Source organism: Pteronotus mesoamericanus, unplaced genomic scaffold (genome assembly GCF_021234165.1).
Source record: "Pteronotus mesoamericanus isolate MK-2021 breed Mesoamerican mustached bat unplaced genomic scaffold, CSHL_Meso_final contig_82, whole genome shotgun sequence".
Taxonomy (NCBI): Eukaryota; Metazoa; Chordata; class Mammalia; order Chiroptera; family Mormoopidae; genus Pteronotus; species Pteronotus mesoamericanus.
The window spans coordinates 14672233-14692727 of NW_026555265.1; the positions used below are offsets into that span (position 1 = coordinate 14672233).

The following is a 20495-nucleotide window of genomic DNA, read 5'->3' on the forward strand; positions in this document are numbered from 1 at the left end:
TAGCTGCCTGATGTTAGGCAAGTTATTTTACTTTTCAGTGCTTCTGGTTCCTAATCAGAAAAACAGGGATAATAAGATGTACCTCACAGAGATGTTGTGAGAATTTCATTTGATTGATATATGTAAAGCACTTAAATTATGAAGCTATTTACCAAATAGTTTTTGTTCTATTTTAAATAGAAGTAATAACATACCAAAAAGTCTACAAAATTACTTACTGGGTCCATTAAAAACACCCGAGAAGCTGCAGAAAGGTTCAAACCAACTCCACCTGCTTTTAAGGACAGAAGCATTATGGTTGGAGATCCTGCTTCAGTGTTTTGAAAACACTGAATTGATTCAACTCTTTTCTTTTGGGCCATTGAACCATCCAAACGAGTAAACACAAATCCAGAGGCTCTAATGGAGAGGACAAAAGAGACAAATAACACTTCCTATACAAAAAACATGTTAAGTAACTACATTGTCTTTATTCAACCAATTCTTTCACTCATTTATTTTGACAAATATTGACTAACCATCCACTACAATGTCAGGCCCTGCAGTCAATTTTTTTTGCAATAAATTTGGACTAAATTTTTAAAATCCATACTCCAAGGAAATAACCTTTATTGTGACTCTGAATGTTATTTTAGATAGATGAAATAAGTAACTGATAAACCATAACTATTTTTTGCTATCCAAATCAAAACACATATAAAAATCCATTTACTGAAATTGAGAAACACTGTTCAACTTACCTGAGTGGTGTTTCTATTAAAGACAGAAACGTTGTAAACTGAGAAACGACTAAACTTTTTATGTTGGGATTCTTCTTTCTTAAGTCAATCAATGCATGCATTAGGGCATTGATCTGAAAAAAATCAGGACACCCATTAGTTTCCATTTTGAATTGGAAAAGTATATCCAAAATTTATTTATAATGAAGAGAAAGGTCTTGCTGTATTACTTCCCTAAAATGCAGAAGTAAAATACCACCAATTTTTAAAATTAATACTGAAAAAATGCAACCATAATCAGAAATCTTTCTCTTTCCTCTAAAAGTCACCACTAAAAATAAAATAGCCAATAATCATCAAAAACATAATATGTAAATGACAAAATTAAAAGCATAATTATTATTTCTATACATGGCATTTCTTTATATAACATAAAACAAATACTCTAATATTTTACCTTCGAACTGGATGTCCATTCCATGTTAGACTTTTTCTCAGTGTCACATGCCAATTCTTCTGGAGGACATTCTAGTAAATTGTCTCCATGTATATCATTTCTGCATAAAGGGCATTTAGCATGTGGCTACACAAGAAAGAACAAAGTATGAGTGATTCTTATCAGAGGAATGGAAATGTAAAGTAACCTAAGATTTCTAAAATGCATTGTAAATTCTATATTTCTAATAGCTACCATTCTATAAAACCTTTCATTAGTCATCTATTTGAGACAAATATGCACATGCTGAACTCCAGACAGATATAATGTTCTAATGTAAGTGGGGTAGGGGAAAAAAGAGAACAAAAGTATGTGACCTTGACTAGCACCAAGAACTTGAAACAATAAATGTTACACTATCTGCAGACAAGTAAATAAACCATGAATAACAGTTTCTTGAACCTAACTACAACAATATAGCACACTAGTTGCAACTATGTAAGAGGAAAAAAAAAGTCTTCTTAATGGCTTGTAAAGCCAGTCTGGATCAGTTCAATCCTATCAGGTTTATTCTAAACAGTATCTGCTGTCTCCATTTGTATCAAGACATAATAATTAATAAAAAAAGATTCTGAAACTAAAACAATGTTGGCAGTTAGCAGAGTGGGGTTACCTTTAAAGGAGGAGGGAGAGGGTAAATAATTGGGAGAGAGCACAGAGAGACCTAGGTAGTCTTGGCTTGGATGCGTTTCCTTCATAATTCACTGAGCTGTACAATAATGACGTTTATATTTTTCCTATATGTATATTATATAATAAAAAATGTTTTTAAAAATTCTACCTCAGTTGAAGGACTGCTTAAAGGATTATTTCACTTCAAAACATTCTACCACACATAAGAATCTAGATCTACCTTAATCAATACCATAGCCAATAGCCAAATGCAGCAATTACGCCCTTGAAATATGGCAAAGCCAAATTTAGACGTGCTATAAATGTATACAATACCACTGGGTTTTGAACTTCAATTTTATCAATAAAATTTTAAGGTAACAATCATATAAAGTATATCATTAATAATTTTTATATTTTAGATATACTGGGTGAATAAAAATATATTGTAAGAGCTAACTTCATCTGCTTCTATTAAAAAATTAAAATTACCTTTGCATTTTACATTATCAATCTACTTATTGGACATGAATGATATAAACAATTAGAACTAGAATACTGACTGTGAAATGTGCAACCAAAAATTTAATGTCTTTTTATGTTAAAAGGGCTTAATTATAAGAAATGTATCACCTATTGAAACAATGATATAATTAACAATGAAAGAAAGGTACATTAGTAAATCCAAGCACAAAACTCATAATGTTGGACCTGAGTTTTCTTTACACTCAAAACTGGTGTACCACTCCATCAAACACTCAATTTTTACTAGGCATTAAAACTAACCTGCTCATTCTGAATGACTTGGCAAATACAGGGTTTACAGAAGACATGTGCACAATGTGTTATGACAGGAACTGTTAAAGAATCCAAGCAAATTGCACATTCTTCATCAGAACCTGAGCTCAGAATCAACTTCATCTTCCGTATTAACTTCTTTCGTAGTTCTTCAGGTGTATCATTTCCTAGAGAAAAGGCTGAAAAATTAATTTCAGAACAAAATTTGTAATATGACTAGACAAGTCAATCTTTCTTATACAGGAAAAAGTTTTGCTTGGGTATTTTTGGTCTTTTTCTATTATGGGCAAAAAGCATGGTTTAAATTTGCAAGTTTAAGAAAAATTCAGAAGCTAAAACAGTAGCTAATCCACATAATATACCTTACACAGAAACATCATTACAACACAATCTGCATGTACTACCACAGAATAAGAGGTAGGTCCTATTTGAACCTTTAATCTAAGAGCGTCTATTAGTGGCAATCCTGGAAGACTTCATTAATATCCTCTTTCACTGGTATGAGATTTGAGATGTATTCCCATTTAGGTTCTATATAAAAAACAAAGTCTATGTGATAAATAAACTAAATTTAAGCCATATGAAAAATTTATCTTTCTGATTTAAGTATCTCTAACAAATACAGTGGTATAAACCAATCCTATTTACCTACCTGAGGGAATGCTGGAAGACACTGCATTTGTAAGAAGGTGAGTATGACAACAGATTTGTCGCAATCGGAGCAGAAGACCCAGGACATCTGCATAGTGTGCAAGGACAGTCCCTTCATTAAAATACCTAAAAGTAAAAATGTTAATATTACAATATTTTCTATTTTAAAACAGTGGAATAAAAATGGCATTGTTCTCTTCTCTGGAAATCACATCAAAACAAGAATTTAAAAAAAGCTGTCTTTAATGAAACCAGGAGAGATCTGTAACAAAAAAGCAAAACATATGAGAAATGGCTGCCAAGTGCAATAGAAATCAGTCAGAAAGATGATCTCAAACAGATCTTCCAGAGCACAATTCTTCAAAACAGACCACATGCTCTGAGGTAAAAATCAACTTCTCTCAAGTGCAAGAACAAAAACACAGTGCATGACTGATGGCTTGAATTTCCCTGGACAACTTTTATTCTAAGGAGGAAGGAAGGTAAATTGAATAAAGAAACACACAGACCTACTGTATTTTTAAGAAAGACTATGGGCACAGCATTCCACACTGTAAGGAAACTTAAAAGCCTCTGATCTGCTATATGAACACAGGTAAAACCTAAAAGAACTCACATGTAACTGTGAATCATAAATAAGGATACTTCCTTCTAGTCTGGGGTACAGCTATAACCACCCCTCCCACCCCCGCTTCATGTAACTCTCTTGCAAACAGCTAGTCCAGAAAAAACTCAAGATATTCATATAAGTCACAATCAGCAAAGAGCAAGAGAGGGAACAAACAGCAGTGAAAGAAAACTCACCAGAAAAATGATGACACAGAGCATATAAAAATTATGACCAGGAATACTGCTATGATATAAGACCACTCAATAAAACAATTCCAAAAAACAAACAAAACAAAAACAGTATCTTAAAGTAGAGACAGAGAGCTTTGAAAAGGTAGGGCAAAGCAATGTGGAAAAGAGAGATGAATAGTACAGCTCAAGTGAGGAGGAAAAAAATGAACCATCAGAGAAATAGAAGACAACACTTAGAGTCTAGCCACTGATAAAAACATAGGAAACAATGTGGAAAACAGGATTGAGAAAAGGAAAATTAAACAGAAAGATGTAAAGAATTAGAATAAAGTGACAGCTACAGAAAAACAACATCCAAAGTACACGAAGAGAAATATGATAATGAAAGAGAAAACAATATTTAAAGAACTTTCAAGGCCTGGAATACATGGATTTAAATGGCACATATGCCAGGAAAAAAAAAATATCAACAGAGAGGTCCTGGTGAAATTGCTGGATTTTAAAGAAAAATCAAATCAAATCAAATCAAATCAGGGTTTTCCACAGGAACATTCAATATAAAATACAGTAAAACATGACAATACGGGTTCTGAAGGAAGAGTAAGTAATCAAAAATTTATATACCAAACCAACCTGATATTTAAGTAGTAAGACAATAAAAGAAATTTAGCCTAATAATAAGAGCACAGACTCTAGAGCTAGACTGTCTTGAGTTTAAAATTTGATTCTGCCAATTTAACTGCGAAAACTTGGGCAGATTTCTTAATCTCTGTCTTGAACTTCCTCAGCTCTAACAGTAGTATAACAGTGATAATACACACCTCATAGGACTGTTGTTATTCTGGCCAAGATGGAGGCATAGGTAGATATGCTTTGCCTCCTTGCACAACCAAAAGGATAACAACAAATCTAAAAAACAAAAACAACCATAACTGCCAGAAAATCGAACTGTATATAAGTCCAACAACCAAGGAGCTAAAAAAGAAACATTCATCCAGACTGGTACACCGATAAATTGAGGAGACAAAGAAATATGGCCTAAATGGAAGAACAAATCAAAACTCCAGAAAAAGAACTAAGTGACAAGGAGATAGCCAACCTATCAGATGCAGAGTTCAAAACACTAGTTATCAGGATGCTCAGAGAAATGATCAAGTACAGCTACAAAATAAAGGAAGAAGTGAAGGCTATACAAAGTGAAATAAAGAAAAGTATACACAAAACCAAGAGTGAAGGGAAGGAAACCGTGCTCAAATCAATGATTTGGACACTCAACTGGAACAGAAAGAAGAAACAAGAATTCAAAAAAAATGAGGAGAGGCTTAGGAACTTCTAGGATAATTTTAAATGTTCCAACATCCAAATCATAGGGGTGCCAGGAGAGGAAGAGCAAGAAACTGAAAACTTATTTGAAAAAATACTGAAGGAGAACTTCCCAATTTGGAAAGGAAACAGACATACAAGTTCACGAAGATCAGACAGTCCCAAAGAAGTTGGACCCAAGGAGGGCCACACCAAGACACATCATAATTGAAATGCCAAAAGTTAAAGATAGAGAGAGAATCTTAAAAGCAGCAGGAGGAAAAAAAAAGAGTTACCTACAAAGGAGTTCTCATAAGCCTATAAGCTGATCTCTCAAAAGAAATCTTGCAGGCAAGATGGGGCTGGAAAGAAGTATTCAAAGTCATGAAAAGCAAGGACCTACATCCAAGATTACTCTATCCAGCAAAGCTATCACTTAGAATGGAAGGGCAGCTAAAGTGCTTCCCAGATAAGGTAAAGCTAAAGGAGTTCATCAACACCAAGTCCTTATTATATGAAGTGTTAAAGGGACTTATAAAAAAAAAAAAGATCAAAACTATGAACATTAAAATGACAAAAAACTGGTAACTATCAACAACTGAACCTAAAAAAATAAAACAAAAACTAAGCAAACAACTAGAACAGGAAAAGAAGCATAGAAATGGAAGGTTATCAGCAGCGGGGAGGGGGAGGGTAGGAATGGGGGAAAAGATACGGGGAATAAAAGTATAATTGGTAGACACAAAATAGACAGGGGGGAGTTAAGAACAGTATAGGAAATGGAAAAGCCAAAGAACTTATATGTACGACCAATGGACATGAACTAAGGGGGAGGACTGCTGGAGGGAATGGGGGAACTGGGTGGAGGGGGGGCAAAGGGGAGAAAAAAATGGGCAACTGTAATAGCATAATCAATAAAATATACTTAAAAAAAAAGTTTATACATGCAGGCATTAGAATACTGCCTTGACTATGGTGATATAAATATGTATCTGCTATTATACATAATAGATAGTGGGAACAAATCACTTCTACATATTCAAGAATGTAAGAATAGGCAGTTTATTATAAGGGTTAAACTTACAAGCTCTAGAACAAATATGTCTCAGTTTAAACATCAGCTGTGTCATTTACTAGCTATGTGACACAATATAATTAACCTGACTGCTCTGTGCCTCTTCACTTTGAAATCTCTGCTTTGAAACCTCCTGCTTAGAACTATCTTTCTCAATATCTTTAATTCCTACTAAATCTACTTTGTAATTCACTGAAGTTATGTTTTGAAGATTCCCTATTTTCTGAGCCCTGTGCTGCCTTCACTTCTCTCCTGCTCATTCTGGTTCCTATGGGAACTCACATCAACCATGCTCTTGCTTGGACTAGAATTTCTCACTTTCTACCTATCCCCAATCCCTTTAATCTACCTGATCAACTCCCATTCTCAGATTTTCACATGTTATTGGAAAGTCATATTAATTTAAATTCTACATGGATCCAATACTACATGAATCCTTTCTACCACTGTAAAAGCCTTACCTTCTTATGATGGCTTTAAACTTAGTCTACCTTCCTTAAGTTCCCACCCTTATCTCATAAATATTTTGCCTGTATTTCACTGATTGTTCTCTTAAAGGTATTTACTCCCCAACCAGGTTTCATTTTTTTTTTTAAGATTTTATTTATTTTTCTTTAGAGAGAAGGTAAGGGAGGGAGAGAAATATTGATGTGAGAGAGACATCAACTGGTTGCCTTTTACATGTTCCTTGGCTGGGGACTGACCCTGCCACCCAGGTGTGTTCCTTCATGGGAATCGAACATGTGACCTTTCAGTTTGCAGGTGAACCATCCAACCAACTGAGCCTCACTGGTCAGGCCCAGGCTTCCTTTTTCTCTGCCAATTTGCTTTATGTATCTGTATCTGTAATCTTTTCCATGTTCTCTTCCTCTCAAGACAGTCAGCCAAATAAAACCATCAAATAACTGATCCAGAGACCAACTGTCAATCCTACTACCAGTCTCCCTTACTTCTTTCCCTTACAAACTGTGTGAAACTGTCTACTCCGCAGCTACTGCTTCTTTGCAATCCCCTTAGTCCTACAATTTGACTACTTAACTGATTATACTCAAGGCCTGGAATACACAGATTTAAATGGTACATATAAAATGGTACAAAATAATCAGTAGATTATACTGATTATAATCATATACAAATCATAATCATATACTACTGATTATAATAATCAGTATAATCTACTGATTATTCTGGTGAAATTAAGAGTTTACACCAGTAGCTTTTGAGTCACCAAATTAAACAGCCTTTTCTAAATGTTTGTACTTTATGACACTATTAACCATTCTCTTTTTCTTGATTATGCTGTCTTTCCTGAAATTCTGTAACCGTTTTCTCTACATTCTTCATACTTCGCCCCTTGATAAAATCTCCTACAAGTGCCCTTTCTTTATTTTCCTATTTCTTGAATGTGTATAGTCCCCCAAGTTTTGGTCCTTAATAGGTTTTATTTCTATATATTTAAATATATAAATACTTAACATATTAATAAAACATTTTATATATTTTATTTATATCAACTAAATATACGATATATAAATATTTATATATATAAATGTTTTTATCTACTCCCATGATACTGAGTCAAGAATAGAAGCAAGCAAAGTTTTCTGACTAGCAATTCAGAACTTGCCTTTTCATGTAAACTAAATTTCTTCCTTACTTAAGAAATTACTTACCTGGTGAATTATAATATTCATTCACTCCAACTATTAATTCATAAAAAGTATTTAAATGTAGTTAAAGAAGTAAATAATCTTTCAGCATACTTCAGAATTTATTGCTAACATATCTTAAAAACATTATTCAGTTAAATGGGAAACAAAAACATAAAAATTACTTTCTAAAATGGCTTTCTTTCTTCATACCTTCCAATAGTATCTCTGCCTTCATTTTTCACAGTTTGATAAATCTTTCTCTCTTCATCTGAAAGTGTAATGTGCTGAATAAATACTTTACGTTCTGGTAACTCCAAAACAGGTTTTCCTTTAATTTTGCTTGTCTTTGTTCTTCTAAGTGTAATATTTTTAACTAGGGACTGTAAGCGCCTAGAAAATAAAACAACAAAAAAAAATCAGATAAATTTTTATTTCTATGTTGATTCAACAAGAACAAAACAGAACATTTTAAGCTATAAGTCTTTTATAAACTTAAAAAAGGATTTTTTAAAAAACTCTTATTTGAGCTTTTATCCAATCTGATAATCACAGACATATTCTACAAGCAGAAAATCACAGCAAACACACTGAAATTTGCCCTCACTTCAATACCTGTCACAGTTTAATCTTTACGTCCTTCTCCCCATTTTTGTTCTAATCACTAATCTTTTTATTTCTTGATTCTTCAGCTATATCACCCATACTCAATACTCAAATTTTTAATAAGCACCTATTAAGTGAAAGTTATGATACTAAATATCATAAAAATATAAATGAGTAAGATCTTACCTTCAAAAGTTTTTTTAGTAATATGAAAATCAAGGTACATAAATTCTTTTTATATGGTAATAAAAAATATTATAAACACAATGTGACAAACCAGAAGGGGGACAAATGTCTTCTAGGTTCTCTAATCAATTTTTTTAAGAAAAGGTTTTACCTAACATTGAAATATAAATACAATTTCTTAAATTTGAATTTAAATAGCTTTTCTAAGGAATTAAGTAGACAGTATTGCAAATTAGGTTAGTGAGTTTTGAACCTTTTTCACTAAAACACACAGGGAAAAACACACTGTACTCCATCCAGCAGACATATACACAAATATAATACATACACACAGAAAAGAAACAAACAGTTCATAAATTCCATGTGTGATGCAGTCTGCTTTTTTCTTAAATTTTCTACTCTATTTCATTTTCTTTTTATAATGTTGGCTGTTATCTTTTTAAATAATTTTACAACCTGCTAATGAATCCTAACCCCTCTGCTTGAAAACAAATTATTCTAGGCAAAAAAACTTAAAATACATTTAGTGTAGTACCTTGCAAAATGGCTACCACCAAACTGAATTTTATGTTCTCAACTTTTATCTGTCTCCACCAGAAACGACATTCTCTTATAAAACTCTTGCTGATGCCACTATACATCATTTCGTCATTCAACTACCACTATATAAAGCTATATGAGATAAGTTATAAAACTTCAGTGCATATTGGATCCTCAGAGCATATAAAGTTTTTCCTGTCGCTACTTAATCTATTAATTGTGATTTCAGGGGTAATAGCAACATACAAAGACCATAAACCTCTGCCTTTTCTTTCTGTTTGACTAAACTCATGGGAAGGGAGGGTTTATGTTTTAGGGGCAGTCTTCCCAAACATGAATCACTAGGTTCTAAGAGTCAGAGACATGAAGCTGTAAACACATTTTGGAAAGGAAAGTCAAGTTAAAGTAGTAATAAAAGTAGAAACCGGTTCAAGCTGCTTACTGTTATTTGTAGCTAATATTAATAAGTTATCATGAATTACTTACCTAAGTCCTCCTTCATCTCCCATTGTGACAGGGCGCTGGATTGTTCTATGCCACCACTCTCTATCAAGAAATGGTTTAAGTTTTAAAAAGGAAAGAAGAGACCACAAGTCCTTTAAAGAATTCTGAATTGGAGTACCTAAAAATAACAGGAAATTGTTACAATTCTATAACCAGCCTATCCAATCAGTATAGCCATCTAGCTAAATCAAGATAACAGCTGAAAATGGATACTCTGTACCAGGCACACCCACTATGAAGGTGGACTATAATCCCTTGTTAGAAATATACACAATCACAAAATGTAGTTTGCTCTGATTTTTAGCTCTCACTTGCCATACTAACAAAGAAAACGACACAGACCAGTAAACTCAACTTTCTCCTTATCAAGCACATTTGCTTATTTGATTTCTAAATTACCAGCACCAGCACAAAGGACTAAACTATTTTGACTTTATATTCTCTTCCCCATCCTCAAGTAAAACAAACAGATTTCAAGATGGGAAGTAGAGAAACCAAGATTCTGACTAAAGGATTAAAGTGTCTTATGAATCGCCAAGGTTCAAGAGTAAGTCTAGCAGTTGTCCCCAAAATTAACTATAATATAAATGTTGCTATATGATGGGCAATTATAAAGAACAAGTCAAAATATTTTATTAAATGACTCCCATAATTAATTTTGAGACAGTCTTTATGTCCATTTGAAGTTTACAAAGTTACCTCACTACCTTATTACTTAATGACACATGCTTGGGAATTAATTTTTTTTAAGTATAATGTTATCATTACCTGTCAAGACCCATCTTCTTTCTGCTTCTAAATAAAGTACAGCTTTAGTCTGCTGAGCATTTGGATTTCGTATGGCATGTCCTTCATCCAGGATCACTCTTAGCCATCTTATGCTATGTAATGGACTATCACCTTTCATCTGAAATAAATGTTTCATATGAATTAAAAACACAGAAAGGTAAAACAGTATTTTACGTAACTTGATAAGTAATATGAGTTATCCTCAATATCAACTTAATATGTGTTTGGTACTGCTTAAAGCACTACACACATTAAATTATTGAATATTCACAAAATTATGAAGAATTATTACTCCTTTTTTTTACTGATGTAAAAACTGAAGAACCAAGGTCTGAAGTATGTTGCTCAAATTAATAGCTAAAAAGTGGCCAAGCTAGCACTCAAATTCAGGTAGTCTGGCTCTCTGCTGTGACCTTGGTTCAATACACTGAGCTACTCTGCCTCAGATTAAAAACAGTGATAATATAAAAATTATCAATTATAAAAATTATTTGAATATAACATAACTACCTTCTTTTATGTAAAAGTAAATGTTCTTATCAGAAGACTGAAATTTTGGCAATAAGGTATTTTGAAAAACATTTTAACTTAACAACTGGAATTAGGAACAATTGACTTTTAAAATAAATTGGGAAACTCAGAAACACAAATTTCTACTATAAAAAAATCTTATTTTTACGCTGAGACAATCAAATCATTGTGATAGAAAACAATATTCTAGAATACTCAAGAGAATTCATTTATAAATATATACACTTAGTTAAAATTCAAATTTAGAATTTTAAATTCAAGTGTTCTAAATGGAAAGTATTCTTACATTACCTAAAGTCCAACCTTTTTTTGCAAAATATTAAAACACAATTTCTTATATATTCTTAAGTATTTAGAAAGGAAAAAAAGGAAGAGTATAAAGCCTAAATTTTAGAACACTTTAGAAACCTGAAGCATAGTTTTTTAAATTAAACTTTGAAAATTTCTGAGTATCAGTATACTTACTCCATAGTCATGAGTTAAAATATTGTACGTAGTCAAAACAATATCTTGTTTTGAAAGTAAAGCTGGGTCTCTAATACGATCAGGACCATAATAAACATAAAAATTCAAGTGCGCATCTGATTTTATATGTTGTCCAAACTGGTCCTAAAAGAAAATTGGAAATATTTGGAATAATAAGCAGATTAGTGTCAGGTTTAATATGTGTACAACAAACACTGTCCTGATAGTAGTGTCACAAATCACACTACTAAGATTACATAAAAACAAGCTAAAATAGCAACAATCATAATGATACTATATTACTTTATTGTCAGTAAAACTGGCATATCTACTATAAGAGTCAACATTACATAAATTTTGCCTGGGCCCACCAATTAGCAGCCACTTCATTTATAACAGGAAAAAACAATAAAGCTTCTTTAAAACAGCAGTTAATTTTTAAAAAATTTGGTATTTTAACAGGATCTTTAAAGCTTCCAGTTACTCATTAGACTTAAAAAGAGCAAAATTAAACAATATAAGAACAGCAACCAATACTTTCAAGAGAGAAGGCAAAAAAAGTTCAAGCACAGTAACCAATTTCATTAATATAGGCCTGCTATGTGGAAAAGGGTAGCACCGTTAAAAGGAAGGGTAAGACCTGGTTCCTGCCCCCTTTGTAGACATGACCAGTTTATAAAACTTGAGTTTTTCAGGGTTGTTTTTTTTTTAACATGGAAAGAATATATGTGGGTGAGTCTGAGCAAGGAAAACAAAAACAAACAAACAAAAAAAAAACTCCAGCAACTGTCATTAGATTAAAGACAGGAGACACCAGAGAAACAACTGGGAAACCAGTAAGGTGAAAGACCATGAAAGTTGCAGGGATGTCCTTGCAACTTTTGGCATCTCTGGGCCACACTGGAAGAAGAAAAGTTGTCTTGGGCCACACATTAAATACAGAAACACTAATGAAAACTGATGTTATAACGAAGTCAGGGCAGTGGGAAGGAAAAATAGAACTCATGAGATAGGGCAACAGTGAGGTCACTGAAGGCCTTCACAAAGTGTTTCTTAGAAGGTGGGAGCAAAAACCCGACTACTGTGGGCTTGAAAAGAGAATGAAACCTGAAACAGGAAAGGCAAAAAGAGAAGAGAGGATTAAACATGAAAGAGTAAAGCTGAAAATGCAGAAAATGTTATCAAGAAATCTGGTGGAAAAGGAAAGGGGAATGAATATAGTGTGAGAAAACTGAATCAGTGGAATTGCCTCGAAATGGAACAGAACATATCTGCGGAAGGTTTAAAATTGAAATGGAAAAAAATTTTCTGGAGAAACAATAACTAAACTATTGAGTTTCTAGTCAACTGTGCTGGGGTATTTGTCCATGTGTATGTATGTGTGAATGAAATAGGTATTATTATTTCATTTTACACTGGGAGTATAAATTACTGGTCTTAATATCCAGAAGAGTGGTGGAAGTGAGATTGATATCTTACTCCTTTAACTGAATTCTTGCCCATGTTTGAAGACAAAGAAGTGGAAATAGGGAAGTTCTGGTCTGCTCATTAGGGTGCCAGGTCATTTACTTGGGGGCCAGAAAGAGAAAAGACTGTTGACGTATAAAATTCTAACTCTTGGCTAGGAATCCCTATGTGTCCAATCATCCCTCATTTCTTTAAAAATCAGTTTTTCCATAAACTCAGTAGGCTAGATTTTGCCAAGGTTTCCTTTCTAAAGTTTTATATTTCTGAAACTTTTGATATTTTCCAAATATAAAATTATAATAAAATACCTAGTACCCATTTTTAAAATACATATCTGCACTCAAAGCTCTTAAAGAATCAGTTCTGCTGTTTATTCCTCCATTTGTACATGTGAACCTCACCCTGAAACTGTCATTCAAGAACCCACATATTGCCCTTCCTATAATGGACCACACGTCAAAAGAAAAGGCATCATTTTGTTGGCATTAAGACAGCAGGAGAAAGCTAAAATTCATTCTGGTCCCAAGAAGAAAAATAGCAAACAGATCAGGAGAAGGTCTGATTTTTTAAAAAATAAATACAACAAAAACTTAGCATAAGTCAGAAAGCATGCTACATAGAAGTTAATGCCAAGGAATTTGATAATTAAACAATAACTACTAATCTTTTACAATGTAATTTAGAGAATGAGTGGCAGAAACCAGATTACAAGGAATTAAGAAATTAGTAAACAAAAGCACTAAGGCAAGATTAAACCCCAAGAGGTATGACAGTGAAAGAAAGTAGCAGAGTAGCAATTTAAATGTGAGATAATCCCCCAAAAGTATTTAGAAATGAAGAGTTTCAGTATGCTTCACAGAAGAGTCAGTGGGGACAGGCTGAATAACTGGGCAAGGGGAAAAATAACATAAAATGCAAAGGCTGGAAAAGATGGAATCCAACGTGTAGACTAAGGTATTAGTTTCACAAAGAGTAGGACCTCTTCCACCTCTCAAATAAGTGGAGGAAAGACTAGCAAAAAGGCAGGTATCTTGGAGGTGACAACAATGGAAGTTCACATCCAATGGTCTTTATGTTCACAGTGCTTCTAATAGAGTCACTATTTCACTGTAGCATTCAGCGTGAAGCTCAAATTGTAAAGGAACCATAACCAAGCTGCTCCTTTCACTAAACACATAAAGAAGTTCCAATGCAATGTTTTAGAACAGCAAAGCAATCTGGAAGGAAAAAAAAAAAAACAACAAACACATTTTCTGGCAGGTAGCCTTAAAGGCATAGGCTCTAGAGTCAGAAGGTTGGAGACCATAACTTTGTTCCATCATTTATTAGCTGGATGACCTTAGGCAAATTACTTAATTTCTCTGTGATTCAGTTTGGTCACCTGGAAAACGAGAATAGTTGCAAGGATTAAATGAGAAAATCTATTAAAAGAATTTAGGAAAAAAACTGAGCACACAGGAACTCACTAAATGTTATAAGCTGTTATAAAAATTGTTAGCAGAATTCTTAAGAGGTTCCAACAATAACTGTAGTATTAAATTATATACATTTCCAAATCTGAGGGACAGAAATGACAGAGGCAGAAGAATAAATCTTATTATAGCAACTGATTTTTTTTTCCTACTATAAACCTTCAAAGAAAAATTGCTTTGAGCTCTGGCCAGATAGCTCAGTTGGTTGGAGGGCATCCTGTAGATTCAAAAGGTTGCGAGGGTTTGATTCCCAGTCAGGGCACATACCCAGGTTGCGGGTTTGGGCCCCAGTTGCGGCACATATGAAACTAATGATTGATGTTTCTTTCTCCTACTTTGTCTTTCCCTCTTTCTCTCTCAAAGCAATGAAAAAAACGTCCTCCATGAGGATTAAAGAATGGTTTTTTTAAAAATTGCTTTGATTCAGCAGTATCTTCAATTTACTTAACAATTATTTGAACTTAGATATAAAATGCTGACCAAGCATATTTCTCCCAATGTATGATATTTTAACAGAATATTTTTTATCATGTAAGACAAATACAAATTATTTCACATTTTTAAAAGGCTGTGAAGACTTACAATCCAGTTGCTTAACACAGAAAGTGGACAGATGATCAGTGTTGTTCTTGGTCTCTCTACATCAGTTTTCTTTGAACCCTCCACTGCAGATACTCCTGAAAAAGTAAATCAGTGACACAAAGTGTTTTTTTCACAAATATATGTGAAATCAATGAAGAAATGACATTAAAGTGCCTCTATGAAAAAAGAAATTAGGAAGAACTAAAATGAAGCAGATGGACTTTTGCTTCTAGCTATGATGAATAGCAACTAGATTTTAACCTTGCCACTTTAAACAACTAAATATCTTGATAGTGGCTATTCATAGGGGCAAATAGAGGATTATGATTGGAAGGAAGCACAGGAGGAAGTTTGGAACGTCTACTGATATTCATTAAGTTATTCATTAATATGAACTTTTTTTTATGCAATTTTCCTAATTTGTACTATTGTTAATGTGGTAGCAAGATGCCAAGATGGCCCCCAATGATAACCTACTTCCTGGTGGTCACAACCTTGTATAGTTCCATCCCACACTCTACTAGCGTGGTCTGCGTGACAAACAGGGTATGTCACTTCTGAGATTAAGTTATAAAAATGCAGCTTCCCTCCCTGAGGTGCTCTCTCCTTCACTCTCATTCTGATCACTCCCTCTGGGGTAAGCTAGCCACCATGTTATGAGGACACTCAGGCAACCTATGGAAAGACACCCTCCAATTTTATTTTCTATTCCCCTACTGGGCAGACTCACATTATTTCCAGTATTTCACTAAAATAATGCATCAGTGAAAATTACTTTTTCATGTCTCCTTGTACAAATCTACAGAGTTTGAGGTGGTTTATCTTCAGCTGCATTGTATTTGTTCTAGTTGCTCTCCATAGTAATTTACATTCCCACCTACAGTGCATAAGAGTTCCTGTGGCTGCACTGAGATTTTTAAGTGTTTGTAAATACAATGGGTAAGATGGTATGTTACTGTTCCTTTAATTTGCATTTCCCCAATGACTGACTCTGTATATGTTTTCCTATGTTTATTTGTTACTTTGCTTTTCTTCCCAAAAGTTGTATTTATATTCTTAGTCACTATTCCCCTATTGTATTATCTTTTTCTAATTGACTTGTAGAGGGTTCTTTACATAGTCTACATGTTAATCCTTTCATGTTATACTTATCACAAATATCTCCTTCAGCCTTAAAATTTTTCAATTTTTATGATGGCTTTTGATGCATGGAAATTTTAAATGCTATTGAATTTAATATTTTCCTATGCCTTTTGTGTGTCTTATTTAAGAAATCACTATTTACCACAATATATGGCTTCTGCCTCCTCCACTCACTGATTTTTGTTTCTATTCTGCTTCTCTTCCAAAACAGGTTTATTTTGGTTTTATCACAGCTATGATTTTTTAAGTTTATCTCCTGTATTATGGCTATATGCCTGCAACAGAAAGGGACTTTTTGTGTGAACTTCAATTCTTTCTTAATTCTACCTCAACTGAAAGTTCAACATTTCTTAAAATTCCTAAAATTGGCATCAAAAATAATCTATCTGAAATGCCTATATTTTCTATTCCTAATTATTTGATTCTTAGACCAAAAGTTAGCTCTTTTTCATTATCCTGTGTTAGTTCAAACATCAGCTTCTTTAACAGGCTCCTTCAGTCAATCTTTATTTCACTATCCTCCTTTATTTTTTTCACAACTTATTATCTATAATTATGTTTTCTCCATCATTATGTTTAAGTTCCATGAAAATATAATTTTATCTGCTGCATCTCCACCATGTAAAATAGAAGAGACTAAAGTACAAAGATATAACTTGTTCCAAATCTCTCTAATCCTAGTTCAACCTCTTTCCATCTCAAATATTTAGACTCCTAAGTAGTGTTGTTTTCCTATCAATTACAAAATACAAAATTATAATAAATAATAAAAATCACTAATACTCTGAAGTGAAAAGCAAATTCTACTTACACTAAGCAGTAAATCTTTATTATAATTTACGTTACTCCAAATTAAATTAAGTTTTAAAGCAGCCATAAACTGCTCTGTGCTTTCACTAGAAGAAATATCTCTCCTACCCAGATGAGTAAGGGCCCTCTTCCCACTGATTTTTCACCTATCTAAAATAAATAAAATAGGAAAACACTCAAAACACAATTTTTAAAAAATGGTACTGGGTATGCTTTTCTTTTCTCTACTTTCTAAACTTCTTATAATATGGTTTTATAACTTTTGTCATTAAAAATATTTTTTCATTGAAAAATAGAAAAAAGTGAGACACTTAACCTGAGGGCAGGAGAAAATGGAGTTAGGGTTAGAACCATGACAGCTGCTGTCAATTAATGAAATACTATGTAAGGTTTTAATCCATGTATTGTTCCCAGAAGCCTTTTTTGGAATAAGACAGAATCTTTACTCGTTGGTTCCCTAGTGCTGTGATAATGCTATGGAAATAGCAACAAGCCAAACCAGACACATATCTGCTGTCAGCATACGTACCACTCACAAGGATAAAAGAGTAATAATAAGATATCACACAATAAATGGAGCACTGAGATAAGTGCTCCAAATGATGGGTAAATGTGATTTTATGATTTTGTCCAAGATACAAAACTGGAACCAATAAAGAGAGTATGCAGAAATTAAAAAAAAAAAAATAGAAAAAACCCCCCAAAACAAAATGCTAAAAAAACAGCAGATAGTATTACTGACCTTTTTTCAACACTTTCTTTTTTGTTGAAGGGGTAAATGAAGTAAGTGCACATGCAAACTCCGCATCTTCTTCAACCTTAGAAGATCCTGCTGAAGTAAAAAACCACAGAATCATTAAGATATTTGAAAACTAATTCTCTCCTGTGCTTAAGTACAGGTACTTTCTGAAGACAGAAATTAGAATACCACTTCTACACTACCTTAAGAGCTTGTATTATTTAAAAAAGAATTTTAAAAAATTGCCTCTTCTGACACCAAACATATCTTTCCAGCTCAAAGAAGGAATGTAGTCATCTGTGATAAACTGTTGCTTTTCCTGAGAAGGAGATGTGAAAGTAGAGACAGCCACATACAAAGTGATTCATCTCGCAGGTGGAAGGAGTGTTTTTTCAAGGAAACAGGTATTTTGGCTTTTAATAATAAGGATGCCAAATTTTCAATTCAGTCAATAGTGATGAGTTATTTTCTAAATGCAATACAATTTCTCAACTAATTAGGAATACAATATGATCTGATTTACAAAGAAAAGAAAACAAAGCATGTTTTAAAAAAAAGGAAAAAGTAAAAATACTCAATGATTATTTTTACATTTGTATGATAATGTAAACAATAATATTTCCAAGAACATATTCCCACCCTACCTTTGAAATTACAATTTGGACAGATATAAATAAGGTTTTGTTGAAGTCATTTTGTAAGTAGTAAAAGATCATTCTGTTTTGTTTAAAGCTAATTTAAGTATTTTATCTTGAAACTAATTTTTCAATTTATCTCATTCATTTAACACCCCTGGTAAGCTCCATGAATAGTTAAAATGTAGACTGCAGTCAGTCAAATTTAAGACCTATTACTAAATAATTCCAAGCCTGAGAGATACAAATCAATGGGGTTTTTCTTTAATAATTTTTAAGTGTAGATTACAGATAATGAGATGTATACACCTACCTTTCACTCTACTTTTACTCTCTGATTGTGCATTTTTCAGTTTGCCTATAAACAAACAAATACAAAAATGCTTAAAGAAGGAAATTAGAATATAAAACACAGATCAAATCAAATACATTTCATATTACCTCTCATTTTCTGTGGCAATTCACTAGTTTCAATTTCCTCTGAATCGCTGCTTTCAATATACTGGACGGCAGTTTTTCTTCTAAAATTAAGTATATGTAAATTTTTTATCAACCCAAACAAAATGTTTTTAAAAAAAAAAACATGCTTACTAAATGCAATACAAATGCTTTCTTGTATTTCCCCTGCTTATATTTTGCATAAAATTCATGTGAAACTTTTTATTTGACAAATGAAAGTCAAATTTGCTAAAAGCATTTTGCTTTCATAACCAGATACATTTCCTATACTAAATGCAGTACCATTATTACTAAATTTGAAAAAGTAAACCATTCTATAATAATAATTTCAATACTGAGTTCAACTAAAACATTTATATAAAACCAGAACAAAAAAAGAAATAAAAGAAACGACTCTTACCAAAGAAAACACTTCAAATACATGAAATAAGCAGCTAAGAGGCAAAAATATAATTCTTTCACAATGCAAAATATGTAAATTTTATGTAGAAAGGGTACACTAGTTAAGTGCCTAAGAACAATGGGCTCTGAGTCTGCACAGATTCAAATCCCCATTCTGCCACTTATTTGCTATGTGACTTCAGGTAAGATATCTAATAGTCTTCTATGCCTCAGTTTCTTCATTTGGAAAATAGAAATAAAGATATAATCCACTTCATTAGATAACATATGTTAGTACAAATAAATCCCTTAATAAAGTGCCTGCTGCACAGAAAGTTATGTATGTCTTAAGTGTGTTGGTTGTTTTTAGTTTTTCCCATGTCATTATTATTACTAATTCTACGCCATTCAATCGTATCTGCTCAGTTAACCAGATTCACAGTCAGCTCAGAGTTGTCAGATTTGGTACTAATATGAGGGGAATACTGATGAGTCCCGGTTCCATGCTCAGTGCAGACAGGTTTTAATGACAGAGAACCATTAACAGAGTCCCAGTTTTGAGATCTCTGTTGGTAAAAGCGCTAACAGATTTGAGGTTACACAACAGATATTGATAGTGAACAATACAATTTAACAAAAGCCAAGTATTCAGATCTACTTCAAAGGGTAAATGTGTTTTATTGAAATATTCTGTCTAGTCTACATTAATATAATACTCTCCACAAATGACTTTATTATGTCTTATTTTCACTAAAGGTAAAGTGAGAAAGTATAAAGGTGAGCAAAGAGTGCTTCTGTCAAGCCATCCAATAATAAATGTCAGTTTTCATCTCCTGCAATTCATAAAGAAAACTTTGTAAAGTCTCAACAAAAACAAAACACCTAGAAGCTAGATCTTAGTTCCTACAGGAAAAAGTGGTAGAAAGCAAGTGATTAAAAACTACCAATTCACTTATTTTATAGAGCAGTACTTTTCTTCACCTGTAAAAGGAGAGCTGCCTACCTGCCCAATTCATGGTGATTTTTGTCACTTTCAAACAAAAGAATGTATTTAAAAGAACTATGTAACTCAGATATAATGGT

General features: G+C 33.0%; 1 protein-coding gene across 4 annotated transcripts in view; it reads right to left on the minus strand.

Annotated features, from left to right (window-relative positions):
* Nucleotides 1-20495, minus strand: part of HLTF (helicase like transcription factor) — a 48947-nt gene that overhangs the window by 7230 nt on the left and 21222 nt on the right. Inside the window, exons 11-23 of one of the 4 annotated variants that reach the window (XM_054585187.1) lie at nucleotides 19014-19093; nucleotides 18886-18930; nucleotides 17941-18027; nucleotides 15246-15340; nucleotides 11725-11868; nucleotides 10708-10846; nucleotides 9922-10057; nucleotides 8317-8496; nucleotides 3278-3402; nucleotides 2614-2792; nucleotides 1177-1302; nucleotides 741-853; nucleotides 219-399 (exon numbers count right to left, since the gene is read on the minus strand). In XM_054585187.1, the coding sequence (XP_054441162.1) occupies nucleotides 219-399; nucleotides 741-853; nucleotides 1177-1302; nucleotides 2614-2792; nucleotides 3278-3402; nucleotides 8317-8496; nucleotides 9922-10057; nucleotides 10708-10846; nucleotides 11725-11868; nucleotides 15246-15340; nucleotides 17941-18027; nucleotides 18886-18930; nucleotides 19014-19093 (1630 nt within the window). Of the gene's footprint in view, nucleotides 1-218; nucleotides 400-740; nucleotides 854-1176; nucleotides 1303-2613; nucleotides 2805-3277; nucleotides 3403-8316; nucleotides 8497-9921; nucleotides 10058-10707; nucleotides 10847-11724; nucleotides 11869-15245; nucleotides 15341-17940; nucleotides 18031-18885; nucleotides 18931-19013; nucleotides 19094-20495 lie in introns of all 4 variants that reach the window. The other 3 variants (XM_054585184.1, XM_054585185.1, XM_054585183.1) reach the window with 3 other exon arrangements.